Raw genomic sequence first — 17,398 nt, 5'->3', positions numbered from 1 at the left:
CTATACATCTTCAGCATATGCTACAACACCTTTCCTATTCTAACAATTGATAGAGAGCAATTTTTTTTTTTTGAAGCTCACCCAGCTTTTTTTTTTTTTTTAACTACCAGTTCTGCTAGTTTTTCTCCAGTACTTCTTACTATTTCAGGTGTTGGCTGGACTGTCTGATGTGCAGTTTGCAATCCCCATCCCCAACAAACTCTTTTTAAAAAGCGAGCTGCAAATGATTGTTTTTTAAATGAAAGTTTGCTTTCAGGATTCCAAAAGAAGAAAATAGACTGTTTAAGTATGTAATTTTCACTCCAACACAACTAAAAAAAAATTATCACCACTGTACTTAAATACTTTTTAAATATACCATCACTCTACTAACACTAAGTCTCTTGTTGGTGGCTTTCAGAGGTCTGGAAGGGAAGCTGTCAGAGCCTAATGCAGTACCAAAAAAAATATTCTAATACATTTTATAAACACCCATTTCAATTTCTAATGTATTATGGTTCAGATTCCTTCACTGTTTCTCTACTGTCCTCAAATATATATGGAAAAAGCAAACTACCATTAAAGGTTTTCAGAAACCTTGAAATGCTTAAATCAATGACTGCCTTAATAAAGACTTTTCCTTTGAGTCTAAAAGAAAGTAAGAAAAAAGAAAGGTGGTGGTTTTGCCCATTTGCTGGGGAGGGATTAACAGAAATAACACAACAGGCCTTCCATGACCTTCCTTCACAAAAAGTCTGATATTTAATTTTTTTTCTTGTCAATGAGTAAGTGTGGCCATACAAGAATAACTTCATTTTTGAATTTGAATGATTCAGAAGCATAGTTTTATCTTACATGTAGTTAAAATACAGATATATGAAAGTAAGTAACTTTACTTGGAAATACATAGGTAAAAATATATACACTCCATCAAATCTGGAGAGCATTGTTTGTCAAAACAGAAAAAAAAATGTTAATTATGAACTAATTAAAACCCATTGTTCAACTTGAACCAACTGAAGATCCAAGCTGAAATGCATTGGGTCTCCCATATCTTGAAATTTTCCTAACTACTCTGCTGTATGGATTTCTGGGGTGACTTTCACCTCTACAGTGAGAATTCTTTTACTTTATATGAAATTGCATGTTCTTTGGGGAGGAACTGGAGTCCTATATGTCACCCAGAAATTGAATACTTTAACTACCTGGCTATTAAAGTTATTTAGAAGAACACTTAAGGAGGTAGGAGGGAAATATGGTAAAGTTATTTCTCAAATTAATCTTAGATGTGTAAATTGTCTCAAATCAGTTTATATCATTTTTGAGAGAAGACTAATCAACCTTTCTTCACCCTCTTTCCCCCCCCTAAGAAAACCACACTCTGTACTGATGCTAATAAAATAGCAAATCTTTTTTCTCTTCTGATGCCTATAGTGAATCTATTACATTTCATGAAAGCACACATTATTTTTAATTTCATGTATTTGGTGTTCTCTCCTCAACAGCCTTCCATCAATTTTCTTACTTTCTTTTCTTACTTTCCCCATTATAAATAATCAGGTTACCAATCATGTTACTGTAAGGACTCCCAATAATCACTCCAAGCATATTTCATCAAAGAAAATTCCTTGTTCATGGAAAACTAGGAAACAACGCAGAGTTCTAGACACAACCCACTTTGTGCTACCATCTGCTGCATTGTATATTCTCTCTTCACTGGAAGGCAGAAGCATCTAAGATGCCAATGAATGTGGCTATTGATCCCTATTGATCCTTTTTGGAAGACCTTTTGCTGGCTTGCACAGTCTCAGATATGCGCTAAATATAATAATTTCCATGTTTTAAAAACCTTAACTTTTTTTTTTAATAAAAACTTTTCTTTCTTTCTTTTTTTTTTTTTTTCTTTCCTGTAGCTCCAGGAGTTTATTCCTTGGAATTGTCTTTGTGGAGCTGATGCCTTAATCAGGACTGTCTTGTTTTGAAAAACTGTGTTTTCCCACCCACCCAACTCCTACCCAACCTCTTTCTCTCCCCTCCCTCCTCCCCTTTTTTTTTTGGAATGGCATTTAATGATGATCTATACATCATTAATCGGTTCAGGCAAACATCTTTCATATTTGATACAATTAGAGTCCATCAGTCTATTTCTTGATGGCAACGTCCATCTCACTGTGGTTAGACTAGTGACTCTTGAAAATAACTAGTTCATATTATTAATTCCTCTGACACGGATAGAACATTTAATCATTGTGAATTAGTTTTGCATTGATGAGAATATAATTAATATGGATGTCCACAAGAATTCATGAAGATTTAGTAATTAATCAATTCATAAATTTTCTGGTTCCTAAGGAACACAAATCAAACAAATGTTCCCAAACACCAAATTCATGAAAGGATGTTGTATTTTTACAAATAAATTCAATCAATATATTGACAATTTAGATTTTACTCAAGCCCCAGCCCAAGAAGAAATTCCCTCCATTCGTTTTTCTGAATATTGATCTTGGCAATATGTAAATTCTTATGGAAATGACAGCTGAACAGCTGTGCTTACATAAATGCTTCCTAATGCTGCCCAGTGCCCTAATAGACAGCACTTTTCCTAAATGAAAATGCTGTTTGTTTCCATAATTTCAACATTCTGAAAATTCTTTGAGTTTGTATATAAAAACAATAAGCACACCATGTGAGTTCCTCCAAAAGTCAGCTAATCTAGATGTACACAAACTGTAACAAAAACAAAAGTAATCTTACAGAGATGTGAGAGTTTATAACACTAATTTCAATAATAAACCTCAAACAATCTTTTAAGCAATACTCCCTCCAACTACCCACCCCAAAATACACACACATCCACTAGCATTTTGGCACAATAGTTTAAACTACATTTAAACCAGAAGATTGTAAGAGCCCCAACTGTTACAGTGCAGAAGGAGCTCTGTGCTAAATGCCAGCATTAAGCTTTATTTCATTATATTAATACTTTCAACATGTACTTGCACATTTTTTTTGTCATGAAATGGAAAATCAGATGTCACAGTTTGATACATTTTTTTTTTACGGTACAAACACTTCTGTCTGCAAGATTACCAAAGTACAGTCCTACAGTTATTTTGGAATTTGGTATCTGCAGATATGAACATACCATCCAACTTCAAGTCCCAGCCAAAAGGCAGATTCTCTGCAAGCCCAGGGGAATAATGTACCATGCACGGAGCAGCAGTGAGGTGTAAACCCCACTCCTGCTCCAATGCAGGACTTGCAGAGAGATGCTGTTCTGGTCTCCCAAGGAGGGAGACACTGTGGGAATTCTGTGGCTCAGCTGCTGTGCTGCCTTAAAACCTCACTTAGGAACCAAAATGATCTCCTTTCTGTACTCATGGTTTCCCAAAATCACCCAGTACAGATACAGCTTTCATTTTGAGCAGCCACAAAGCCTGTAGAAAGTCTTGGCTACTCCACCTCCTCCCCCTCTGACCCAGGTACTTCATTTTACCAAAAAAATAGTTGCCCAGAGAGATTTACTTGGCTTAGACCTTTTCTGCTTTTTCTTATGCTCGGATGAACAAGCCATATAGGAAAGATCTGGACCATTACAAAAATATTTGGACCACTGAAAAGAGATTTGCGGATGAAGAGACTAAGAAAAAAGAGTAAGCACTGTTACTGTCTGCTGCTCACTTGTTATCCAGGAGCAGGTATCAAACAAGAGGCTATTGGAAGGAATAACATAAATATCCTCTCTATTTTTTTTTTAACAGTTGGTATTCTTCCTCTTATTCAGAACAGCTCTCGACCAGCTACCTCTTAAGAAAAAAATCACAAGAGACAGGTCCACTGAGACAGAATACCAGCAGTGAGCATCAGTGGTAACACTACAGATCTCATGGGCTACATACAGGTACTGACCAAGATTCTTTCAATGTGTGTAAGAGAGGCCAACTCTATAGAGTCCTGTGGCATGGGCACTAAGCACAGACTTCTGGAATTTGTCTGAAAGGAGAAACCTCTCGTCAAATAGTACAAGTTTCCATGCTGAGACATATTTGCCTTCCTGGATTTATATGAAAGAGAAGTTATTTTCTAAAGAAAATCATTGCAGATTACCTAAGAAGAAGTTTCCTACAGTACCAGACATTTTGTTTGCTGTCTCATACTCTTTAAAAAGCTATACACCATATCCTCTTAAAAGCCCTCCATTTCTTGTTTGCCACATTAAGAACTCCTCACTGTGTTTAAATTGATGGGCATTCAGAAAATAGCCACAATGAAAAACCTCAGTGCAGTAATTTAGTCTGAAGTAGGTGTCTCACTTGGACAAGATCAGGATGACGACTTTATCTATAACTGGTTTCCACAGACTTAAATTAAATTTGAAAGGTCTGAAAGCCATGTTCACAAATGATTCACATAATTTAAATCACCCTCTTTGCAGTGCTGAGAGTTTGGAATGTTTGCAGAGTTTTTTGTTTTTTAATATATTGCTTCCTGCGTGGTCACTTGAAAAAAATTCAGTTGTATATCATCGTTCTGCAGATTTCAGAAAGGAAAAGGAAAATAAACTGTTTGGTTCACAATCAACATTCACCACAGGTAGTAGGTACCGATTTACTTGCCACAGACTTCCAGTTTTGAATTATTCACAAAAAGCTCCCTACATTTCAGTAGTAAAATAATAGTGCTCCCAAACTCTTAATTAAGGTCATTATTGGTTACTTTGGCTACCAATAATGACTTCCACAATTTCCTTTTTTTTTTTTTTTTTTTTTTTAATTACCAATAATATATTTTGGAGAAATTATTAAATAAAATGATAATGAGGAGTTAAATATATTAAATCAACTAGTCTACACCACCCAATGTTTCACATCATTTCCCTTTTCTATGCTAAAGAGTAGTTTTTGCTGCCTGTTAAAGTAATTATCAGGCACTTCATTACACCCTTTTTTTTGATACAGAGTTTCCATTAAGCAAATACTTCTCACTTAGATGTTTCTTTCTTTGTCTTGTGTTTTCCTAGCTAAGGATTAGCCACATCTAAAGGGAATGCATTAAGAAAACTATATAAAAATGTGGCTTAGCGTGATGTCCTTGATTAGGCACAGTAAAAGGAGGAAATAATTAAGAATGAAAGTCACAGCTTGCTACTCTATATTCAATTAGATCTGGCTTATATGTGGCTAACGTTCATGAAGGATATGCAGTTTTCTAACACAGCCTTATTCTGGCAACAGAACAATTAGAATGAAAAGTGTAACTTAAAACAGGCTCTAGCAATATTTCTTCCTTTGGCTGTGACATCTTCAGCAGACTTAAAACAGCAGTCATCAGATTATAGCCTATGCTGAAATTCCAAAATCATACTATGAAACTGAATGCAGCTTTCAAAATACTTAATGATGTGGAAATTGAATACAGTGTAACTGAAGAAAAAAAGTGGAAAGGGGCTTTGATGCCTACAAACACACATATACAAAAACTAATAGATAAATAAATGCTACATTTAAGCACAACATCCTAAAGGTGATCTCTGTTCTGTGGTGAACAGGAGGCTAATAGCTGAACTAATAGGTCAATAGCATGCCTAAGGTGTGTTATGCTCAGGCACACCAACAGTATGTGACATGGTTTTAGTGAAGATGAAAAAAATCTGTCAAATTTTTCCTCCCTAGAAATAACTGTCACCCTTTTTTCCCAGTTAGTCTGCAGAACTTCCTGGTGAGGAGGCCTTGCTGCTGAGTATAGTGCTAAGTCAAATAACATACAGATTAAAATACCTGTCTTCCTACACACTTCCACCCCAGGCTATTTTTTCTCCAGACACAAATCCTTAAATGGCCTCTTTCACTGATGACAGTTCAGGTACTGCAACAGAAACCTGAATGGCAACTTGAAGGAAACAGAGAACCCAAATAGCCATCTCCATAAGGCTACAAATTGCCTCCTGCCAAGAGCTAGCTAACTATACTAGAAAATATCACTACTTTTGCCTTCTTCTATACCTTTCCTGCAATCGTCCACTGTCAGAGACAGTGCTGTCCTAGGCTGACGGTTGTCTGGGTCTGGGACAGATATTTTTCAACATGCATGCTGTACTCCTGCACTCTGGTCTACCAGTCTACTGCAAGAAGAAGGTAGTTCAACCCCGCCACCTTTTCCTTTGGTATGAGAAGTATCCTTTTGTTTCATCCTTCTTAAATTGTAGAGTTAAAAGCAATTGTTTGCTTCCTCCCAAATTCTGTTTTTGTTATACTTCATTTTCTCTCAATGTTATTGTCAATGAAAACAACAGAAAAATATATTAAACAGAACAGGAAGTTGTTCTGTTGGATATCCTGCAATAATCAGAAAAGAGTGTGGAGTGTTTACTCATTTCAGCATTAGCCACTCAACAAGCAACACTGAAAAGTCAACTAAATACTTTCAAAAATGTCATATTTACCCTTTAGTTTGAGGTCCACATTGTGCCGCAGCCAAGGATAAACACCATAGTTTGACATGTCTTCAGGAATAGGGTTATTATATATCCAGCCATCACATGCAAATCGATAAAAGTTCTCGCAAGGATCTACAGACTTATTTATCTTGCTTAAGATGGCAGCAGCTATAAGTAAGAAAATAAATAAATAAACAAAAAGATACCACATAAATTTCTGGAACACTTTTACCTAAATAGAGAATGCCTACATGAGAAGCAGAAAAAAAAATGAAATATCTGTGCAATGAATGCTCTTGAGTGCCATAAGAGCAATGACCACTGAACCTACTGGAACATGACTTTCTGGAGCCAAATGCCTGCACACCGACTGTCCTTTGTTGCCATGACAGAATTAATTGCCTGAGGAATATAATATCAATACATACCAAACAGACTGTTAGCTGACTGTTTACTTTCAGCTGAATAGCTGAAAAACACGTCAAGTTCTGATCTGCCATTCAGTGGAAAAAATAACTAGTATATTCAGCTCAGTCTTGCGACTGCCTTCCCTAGCAGTACTGCAGGTGAGACCAGGTAGAGACAGATCAGTCTGACAAGTCTGATAAAATAACTTTTGTATGCATAATCAAATGATCAAGTCCTGGCATAGGACTATATGAGTAAAGTAAAAGAGAATATGGAGGTAATGGACATCTTTTGGCTAAATGACCATGCGTTTTGAGGCTTATCCAAATAGTTGACTACACTTCTTAGCAGGAAAACTGATAACTTTTTCAGAATTTATGGTGCTATTTCTAGTATCCAGTATTTTTACTTAGAATAGTTCTTCCTAAGATATTTCTATGCTGAAGTTCTGTCTCTCATGTTAGAAATTCTCAAATTGACTACATTGAAGACCTTTTGGTCCTTTTCTATGACTCCTGAAAAGCTGTTCTGCAAGGCAGAGCTCAATCCCTACATAGTGCCCCCTCAGCTAAAACACTCAGGTTCTGTAGGTGTCCAAGTCTGCCTTGGTGCAAAATACCAGATTCTACAGAGTCTACAAAAATAAATAAATAAATAAATAAATAATGTCTTACTTCATGTGCACAAGAAAGCCAATTCCAACTCAAACTTGTAAAATGACTTTCTTTTTTTTTTCCATCCTGAAGCTCAAGATGAAGTCCACACACTTCACACACATATATATATTTTTTTTCTTTTTCTTTCTTTTTTGGAGGAGGTGGGAGGAGCATGGGGGGGTGGAGTGTTATTTGTTTGTTTGTTTTGATTAGTCATCCTACTTGGATGCAACCTTCCAAGAATCAGCTAAGGACAGCATTGCCCAGGGTGGCTTATCACACGTGTGGGGAAAAGAGCCTGCCAATATGAAAATATGGTTGCAGATTTTGAGTAATAGTCTCCACATTACAACTGTGCACACCTGTGTATGATCTGGCCCTAAAGTACATCTGTGCAGAATTCATTTGCCAATTTTCTGATTACTGGGAGGAACAAACCAAATACAAATTCCCATATATATATATATATATATAAAGTAAACCCTACATAAACCCTACAGGAAACTTTGGGTTAACCTGGATAGAACAGAGAAAAAGTGATTAAAAATATGAAGTTGAATTGCAGAAAATAAACAGATCCACAGTAATTTAGACATTGACTCTTTTTTTAATTTTGTTTTGTTTTGTTTGCATAACTGTCATTATTAATGAAACTTTATAAGTGAAAAGAACTGTGGAAAAAAATAAAATAGCATAAACATCTCATTAACATACTGTGATAATGATATATAATACATGGGAAAAAATTGTTGCTTACCAGCTTCAATGCATTCTGAAGTCAAACAGTATTGTTGCTTCGGGTGAAACTTTATAAGACCTTGGCTAACTGCAAAATGGAAAACCATAATGAGACCATTTGTCATGAATTTTAACCATTTGAGCCAAATATTTTGTACTTGATCATTCAAATGTCAGTGCAAACTCTGGCCCTAATACATCTCTGGCTGCAGTGATTTAGAACACTTATAATGTGCATTAAGCAATTACTGCAAATCCTAAAAAAAATATTTTCCCCTCCTGTACGTGCTTCCACCTCTCCTTCCTCTGTCTTTGCTTGCAGGCAGCGTGGAACAAGAGCTGTCTGTCTCTCATGGTACATTTGCACAGCACCTGGAGCAACAGCACTCCGCTTAGGAATGGTGAGCACCACCACAATACAAAAAAAATCCACCCCTCTTTCTGTCCTCCTCCAGAGATGTACCTTTCCCAGCTGGCAGCTTACCATGGAGCTACCTAGCCATCTTCTGCAGGGCTTTCCCTGCTGCACCTCCTCCTGCAGCAGCACTGCACTGCCTGGCCCCATCAGCACCCATGGGATATCTTCAGCATCCCCTTACTAGTCTGGAATGAATTAGATGGCAACAAATGCCATCTGTAACCCTGGTTTATAATCCAGAGAGCAGCTTCTTTGTGAACTGGCCCCCAAAGGTATTGGAATTTTATTTGCTTCCAAAAATCACACTGACAAGATCTATGAAATTCTCAGCTAATTTTGGTTATATTTCAAAAATGTGTATTACCACTGCCACTGAAACTTAAGTATAGGAATCACTGATTTCAGACTTTGCTGTCAGGCAGCAAATATGCAGACATTTAATGCTTGGGATGAGGATGGGAAGGAGTCCCAAGGGGCAGATAAAATAACATTCAGTAGATGTGCTTATTAGACATACAGAAACATCTCACAACTTCTGTTATCTTATTAACTCAGTCCATGGCAAAACATAATAATAATAAATAAATAAATAAATAAAAACCAAACCAAAGGGTACCCCCTTTTGGTATCATAGGTATTTCAAGGTATCATAGCTGTGCTGCTGCTGATAAAACGATTTCTCCTGTGGTGTTAAATTGTACAAAAGGACATGAAGATGTGAAATAGGATTTCAGCACTGGAAAATTTTACAATTAAAAACAAATAATAATTAAAAATATATATATAAATGGATATTAAGCTTTTTCATATTATCCAAATTCACAGCTTTAGTGACAGCTAAGGACAGAACTGTCTGGATTTCACTCAGACTTTCTTAGAAACTAAGACTGCAAAACTATTTCTAGTCTACTTTACCAAAACTTGCATTGACTCAGTGAAACACATCCTAAAAACTACTACTGGTTAATTTGACAATTAGCTGAGAAAGGCGCTAGAGTTTGACACATAAAAAAAACTGTAAATGGAACTCTGAAGTACGGTAGGAAATAGGGAAGCACAGGTCTACAGAATACAGTTTTGAGCCATACAAATAATGGATAATGTGCTTATTATTGAATTGTTTTTCAAAAGCATTGTACTTCTCCCATTCATGGAGATTTGCTTTCTCCCTCTTTAAAGTTAGCTTTTAAGAACTCATCCAAGTCTAGAAGGCTTGCTAGATTTTTCTTTTAACAAAGCAGAAAAAGGAGGGAAATTCCCAGACAACCTTTAATTATTTTGCACTTGATGAAAACTGAGGGAGAACAAAAACAAGACAATAAAGCTAAAAAATCCAAAGCAGACATAGTGGTTCATATACTTCTAAACAAAAGTAAAATATAATTTCAAATGTTTTTGTTCCATTTGCAAATTTCTCAGCAGAGCAAATTTTTAAAAAATTTTGAATTAAATTTACCTGCTTTTGTTCTCTTGCTTTTTTTTTTCTTTTTCTTTTTCCTGTATTATAAGACTCATTACATTACTACCTACAGTTGTGATGTTAACCTACACATTTTACCTAGACTTGTGCTGGCCCTGGTGGGCCCAAAACCCCACTACAGAGATGAAGATGTTGGTCTGTCTTCCTTACTGTTGCCAGGCCATGAGGCAGGCTGTGCTACCTGTCTCCATCAGTAGCCTACCTTCTTCCACCACAGCCTACCTTCACCGTTATTCAGGGCAGGGTGCATTTGTCCTTTTAATTTTGCCTGAGAAATGGGGAATTTGGAGGAAAGGTCCTTTTTTTGTGTGAAGCACAAAGCAATGTGAAGCACATTTCAGAAGCACAGTTCTTCACGAGCTGCTACCATGACCAAGTGGCACGGTGATGGCAGAGCTTGCCCAGAGGACCCAGTCCTCCCCAGCCCTCACCTCCACAGTAGTTCTGCAGCATCCAAGGAGAGCCATGCTCAGTGGGAAAGCATGAAACACCCTCCTGCCTGCACAAATGCACTACAGACATCCAGAAACCAGCAGGGAAGTGTCAGAGAGCCCTGACCTGTGCTTTGGTGCCAACAGTACAAGCAAATAATGTTCAATAAAAATGCATCATTCTCCGAGATCCTTCCGAGAGTCAAGAGAACTCTAAGAAGAACATAAAAGAGAAGTAGGAGAAGGTTATGTTACACTTCTCAGACTGAAAAAAAATGAAGGGGAATTGTTTCATGTCCACCAGAAACAACAGGTTTTTGCAGATTAAATAAAAATTCAAGAAAAAATAAATCATCTTCAGATGTCTGAAATGTTTCACATGACCATTAATAGTGGCTTCCTTTTCTACAATTTTACAAACCTGAAAAAGAGTTAAACTCAAACTTACAAAAACAAAAGAGTATCAAAATGAAACACTAGAAGATTTCGTTGACAAAATGTTAAAACATTACAGTTTAATTCTTTTCCATCATTCCCTTGGTTAAAGTCTTCAGACAATTTCAAAACAAAACCTTAAAAACATTTTCGTTGACCCAAGGCCAGTATTTTTATTTTCTTAGCCGTTATACCAATGAAAATACTTATGCTGAATCCCCGGTTACGGAAAAGGTCTCGGCACACTTACAAAACTGTCTATAAAAATTATTATCTTTGCTTGAATTTTTATGTCTGGTCTATTGGCAAAGGACAAGCCATGTTGTTAAAATTTCTATTGCTTTCTACAATAAATAAATATACAAACAACCTACTGCTAAAAAAGAAATAAGGTCTCTCCATTACTGTCTGGTGTTTGGTATCATATTAATTAAGAGAAAAACATTACTTTTTATGTAGAATCAATATTTTAAGCTACAAAGATGAGGATCCAATCTCCCTTACATTTATAAAGGGTTTTATTGAACTAAGTAAGATTCTTCCTATACACAATAGTCACTTGAGTGTGTATGTAGATTATACACCAGAAAAATACTGAGTGAGAGCCTGCTGCTTCAAATATTCTATAGAAAACCTAACACCTTTTTCTCAGTTGATATTACTAATGAAGCGTATCTTGCACACAACATCATAAGAGATTGGAGGGAAGCAAGAGATACTCTTAGAGGTTAAGTTCCCTCAAGTCCATGTAAATTGGTGTTGATTAAAGAAATGAAAAGTTTGTCTGAATTATTCTAAAAAGGCTATGTCTCTGCAACCTTTTACAAAATATTGCTTTCTATTCACTGTCTGGTGGTTTCTGGGTGCATTTTTAGGTGTAGGTATATGCTTCTATGCGATATTCCAAGAAAAGCCATCTATAAATGATTCCAAATCCCAGAGAGAAATATCCTTCTCTATTTCCTTCTCTATTTTTTCCAGTTACAGCTAATAAATCTGATCAAAATATTTTAGTTTAATTCTGGATGCACCTCTTATGATTTTTGCAAAGACAATTTTACAGTTCATCATAGAAAAACAGAAACATCTAAAAAATGTGCAAGCATATGCATTATTGAAGCTTTCTATGGGAATTTTAGTCGAGCCCTAATGAAAACCAAATGAAGGATAACCTAAAAGACTCCATAAAATATGTGCACAACAGACTGATTTTCAGGAAAAAGAGAATTTTAGTCTACATTGGTCACAAACTTCCAGTTTGCAATCAGTCTTACCAATATGCATAATTTTACCCTTTTCCCCCATTCTGTAAAAAAATACAACTCTGGCTAGAACACATTCAACCACATATTCAAATTTAAATTCAGCTTTCAAAAGTTACTTGGGCTCACATTGCAGCTTCTAGCCCTAGTGTTCCCCATAACAAATCTCTTTGCTGACGCATTGCCATTTTAAGGTAAAAATAAAACAAGGAAAAAGAAGAGGAGACTGGGATTGTCACCAAAACAGCGCACGGCACAAACACTCACACCAGGCGGGCAGGCTCAGGAGGTCTACGTTCACCCTCGCCAGGACATTCTCACTTACCCAAGAAAAGTGCAGTGCCAAGCGCAACGGTGCCAGCCACGAACACACCAAGGGCGATCCGAGTGGCTTTGTTGGCTGCTTTCCTGGTCTCTGGTACCGTCTCCCCTTCCATCACGATGGGATGGGATGTGCTCACTCTCAAAGTCTGGTTTTGTTCCGCTGCCGTTTTATCAGGAGCTCAACTACTCAGAAGCTGCATCCACCAGCTCTCCTCCTCCTCCCTTTTATTTAGAACTTCAGGTTTCTGTTGTGAACCATTTCCTAGGCACTTCTTGCTCTCTCCCTCTCCAAGGAATATCACGCACTCATATAAAAACTGTCTTCTGCACTTCCCTCTGACCAGACTTAGGGAAGGCAAGCAGTGACCACTCTACAGCTCCTGCTGCCTGTAAAGTCTCTACGAGCCAATCACTCAGCAGATCCGCTTTATCAAGAGTTCAGAGCATGAGGATTTCACAATGTTACTGAACAGATGTTTTAGTTATTCTAACATATAGCTGTAAAGCCGTTACAATCAAAGCAGGATTTCTGACAACTTTTACAAACACAGGACTGATGGAAGGTTTTCGTTTTGCCTTGCAGTTGTTTTAAAAAACTAATTATTTGCTGACTGAAGTTTCCTCTTCTTAAACCATTCCTACTGCATCATTTGACTTTACCAGAAGCAATATTCACCCAGTGGACAAATCCCTTTTTAAAGCTTCCTAAGAGCTCTTAGAATATCATGTAGCATTTTATTTTGGGAATTTGGTATGTGACACTTTGTGCCAAAAATCACAGTCATGCAGCACAAAGCAATAATCAGCACAACCTACAGAATAGTGCTGTTTTAAGAGATGGATTTTTATTTTTTCCAGGCAAGATATTTCAGTATTGCTGATATGCAGCAAATTATAGGAGAGTATCCTACATTTCCAACTCAAGTACCACTATGATCTTAGTGTAAAGTATCTATTTGGCACTTCCAAGTTGGAGATGGGGAAAAGGAAACAAACAAACAACAACAAAAATCTATTTGTATGGATTTTTCAATTTCAGGCTGAGACTTGACAATCCTCTCTCTAGGTGGCAAGATTTCCCTGTTCAATCCATAAGAAAGTTCATCATTTCAGAGTGAATTCTCCAACATGAATGTGACATTCAGCCCCTTGAAGTGCTCTTAGTTCCTCCAGAGCTAGATTCTCATGTAAAACATTAGGATGCATGGAGAGACAGTGCCATGTCCAAGCTCCCAACAGTTTATGTGTCTAAGTCACTTCTATGCTGAGTTCTTATGTCATCCTCCTCCTACCCTGATTTAAAATAATTAATAATAATAATAATAATAATAATAATAATAATAATAATAATAATAATAATAAAAAGAAGTAAAAGGAGAAAAGACAGACAAGGCTGAACCTGGTACTTAGGGACACAGTTTAGTGGGTGGTAGTGGGGGCAGGGGAATGATTGGACCAGATGAACTTGGAGGTCTTTTCCCACCTTAATGATTCTACAGTACCTTCCCTTACAAGAGTTCCCTTTCATGCATGAATGACTCCAAGGGCATGAGCAGAGCCCTGGTTTCAAATGGTCACTGGCACAACTCTGTCACCAGCACAGACTTGAGAATGTATGCATAAGCAACATCGATACTATTGAGTACTCATGTAGAAATCACCAGGAGTCTCAAAGGGCAGGGAGCTGACATAGAAAATGCATGGACATGCTGTGATATCACCATTTGATCTGTGATTTCATCAACCTTGCCCATGACACAAACACTAAGTAAACCTCAAAAGGAAGCCCTTGGCAAGGATTTGTGTTTGTATGAGTTTTCCTTCCACATCAGTACCAAATAAATGATAGTGCAAATACTGAACATTTATTAGACCTATGAATACCTTCTGTCAGCTTTATATCCTCTCAATTGACCAACACTAAATGAGCATAACCCAAACTTACTCATATTCCTCCACACTTTATAACTTAAAAGTTTGGCTCCCTATAGAATTAATTATTTGCAGCCTAGCATGTGTGAATACCATGTTCTCTTAGTGTTTCACTGACAGCATTTCACTTTCAGGGTAAGATCTCAGCACCGAGCCTGTCAGAGTTTAAGAAGTGTTTGGATTGTGCTCTTAGTTCGAACTTTCGGGAAGACCTGTGTGGAGCCAGGAGTTGGACTCAATGATCCTCCTGGGTCCCTTCCTACTCAGGGTATTCTATGATTCTCTTTCTAGGACAACACGGGGCAAGAAACAATAAATAGCTTTCAGCAGTGCAAAGCAGCAGTGATTTATTTCCCAGCTCTCCTTGGGAAAATTGCAGAGGGAAGATGGAAAAGGGAGATTGGAAAGCAGATTAGAGGTAGAGTTTGAACAATTCAGTCCCCTTTTCCAAATAGGAACCTTAGCCAAAGCAATGCTGAGGGCTTTGGGAGCATGGAGGTGTCCCAATAAGAAACAGCCAGCTACAAGTACTGGATGCCTCTGGAGAGTCAGTCCCAGGCAGCATGCGATCCTTCTGGCAAGGGACTCACAAATCAGCTGCCAGCACATGAATGACTTCTCTAAGCTGGGGTTTGTAGGCATATTTACATTGTGCCATCATGTAAGTGTCCTTCCCTGTGTTTAGGAGAGCCTGGTCATAGTCAGTAACTTATTTTGGTTTCTCCAGCATGTAAGGAAATACAAAATTAGAGCTAAAACTCAAACAGCTGCAGGCAACAGCTGCAAAGGTCCATTTCTGGCAGTAGTTGAAAAGGTGTATGGAGCACATGTGAATCAGCTTCTGATACTGCTGATCAGTAACAGAAGTTCAATGTTGCACTCGAGACACTTTCCTGATGTGTGCTAGGATTTCGTTGCCCTACTCATCATAACTCCAGCAGCAATTTGGCAGGTACCCAGTACTAGCCGTGCTTGCAACTGCTAGAGATGCTAACAGCACTCCTGGCTACCACAGTCCAATAAGGTATTTAATGAGGCTGTGCACAGACTCTGTTAAGTGTTCATAAAACACTGAATGGACGTAGGAAAAATATCTGGTACTTAAATGCAACATGCTCTGAATTAGAATCATAGGATCATTACTATTCTTTCACCCAGAATTGCCTCTGACTGAGACCCCACTCAAACAATGGGATCACTCTGGCACTTGCAACAGCACTAGGACAATGTACAAACATTTCCACCCAAACCCATATGTAAAAGAGCTGGCAAGCCATCTGGAATGTGCTCCAGGCTAAACCACAGCAAAAATGTCCCAGCTTCTAGAAAAATTCTGGCTACATGTGTAAGCATGCAAGCAAACATACATACAGATGCATGCTCACAAATACAAGTACTCATGCATTACCTTTCTGTTTTACAAGCAGACGCAATCATCACTTCCATGGACTACACCAGTCAGGCAAGAGTTCTGATCAGAGCCAAAACTGATAGTACTACGTGAACTTCTCTCCATGTTGTTTGGTTTAAGGTAAGTTCCCATTCTTGATGTTTGATTATCAGATAACTTCAATAAACACGGCAAACCCCACATTTTGCCTAGTTTCCACTGGAAACAGTCAAAAACAGAATTGTGTGTGCTGTTACTGAACACCAGAACAACAAAACAGCCTGAGGTTGACATATATTCAGCTCAAGCTCACTGCAAGTCTTGCTCAGGCTCATTGGAAAACATTTTGCCTTTCTAGCACTTAGGTAAAATTTAAAGCGTATTAAAACAACTGCTGATACTTTTCATGGAGATAGAAAAATCTGTTCCATTTTCAAGGCAACAAAGGACAAAGTAACACATGTAGAACACGTAGGATCACACCAATATGTTAGCTACAGAAGGCATTTCCTCACACGCTGTCCTCATGGTGCACAACTGAGGCTTGCCAGGGAGAGGCAACAGGCGGGTTACCACAGAGGAATAAGTTAAGCTTGAGAGAGGCAGTTCACAATCAGAGCATTGCAGCTTTGATAATGCCCTGTAAGGCATTTTTAGCTCACAGTGACATGAGGCATACCACTGCTACCACGCTGTTGAAGGCAGAACCACCAGGCAGATACAGCTCAAGTGGCTTCAGCAGAAAAGCACTTAAGAAGAGTCTGTGAAGTTACAGGTGTACTTGGGGGTATATGCTGACTTTGTTGAATGAGATTAATCTGCACGGGTCAGAGCAAAGGCTGTATTTAATTTCATTTCATTTCATTTAAAGTGTTCCACCACGGAGGCTTGACCTGTGTTTCTTTTTAAGCTATGCAGCTGTTGTAGCCAGGATTGGCTGATTGGGCTCTAAGTACACACAAATGTGCTTGAGAAAAACGCAACATATTGCATTTGAAGACAGCTTGACCATTTGCCTTTAGATCTCTGAGTCTTGTAAATGCTACTCTCTTGGCTATGAAACTCCTACAATTTCTGTGCTGCAGCCAACAGCAACCATGCTCTGGTGCAAACTGGTCCTTTATTCAAGTCAGACAGACAGCTGGAAATAAATAACTCCATTGTTTTCCACTGGTACAGCCACATCATAGAAAGCCTCAATTAATGACCCCTATCCTCACAGCTGCACTCGGAGCCAATGCAGTGCCACCAGGCTTTGCAGGGATCTGAACATTGCTGGTGGCAAACTTTTCCATAAACATCCTCCACACAATTGCAAATGTGGAGAGAACATGCTGCAAAGCAGAAAACATTTTTCTCCTACACTTCTAATTTCCCAAATATTTTTTATCATTATTATTTTTATTCCAAGTAAGATAAGCTTTTCTCCTTACTCCAAGAACTTGTGCCTGCTGCAGAAAACACTTCTGTCTTTGACCACAGGTTGTTTGTATTCAGCCCAAACAG

At 37.9% G+C, this 17,398-nt stretch overlaps 1 protein-coding gene across 1 annotated transcript in view; it reads right to left on the bottom strand.

Annotated features, from left to right (window-relative positions):
- PHEX (phosphate regulating endopeptidase X-linked) overlaps window positions 1-12,972 on the bottom strand; it is a 102,661-nt gene extending 89,689 nt beyond the window's left edge. Inside the window, exons 1-3 of the mRNA XM_038169196.2 lie at window positions 12,572-12,972; window positions 8,240-8,308; window positions 6,425-6,586 (exon numbers count right to left, since the gene is read on the bottom strand). Of these exons, the coding sequence (XP_038025124.2) occupies window positions 6,425-6,586; window positions 8,240-8,308; window positions 12,572-12,683 (343 nt within the window). The 5' untranslated portion in view covers window positions 12,684-12,972. The remainder of the gene's footprint in view (window positions 1-6,424; window positions 6,587-8,239; window positions 8,309-12,571) is intronic.
- Between the last annotated feature and the right edge of the window lie 4,426 nt (window positions 12,973-17,398).

This window comes from Anas platyrhynchos, chromosome 1, assembly GCF_047663525.1.
Source record: "Anas platyrhynchos isolate ZD024472 breed Pekin duck chromosome 1, IASCAAS_PekinDuck_T2T, whole genome shotgun sequence".
NCBI classification, from domain to species: Eukaryota; Metazoa; Chordata; class Aves; order Anseriformes; family Anatidae; genus Anas; species Anas platyrhynchos.
This window is presented reverse-complemented; position numbering and strand designations above follow the sequence as displayed.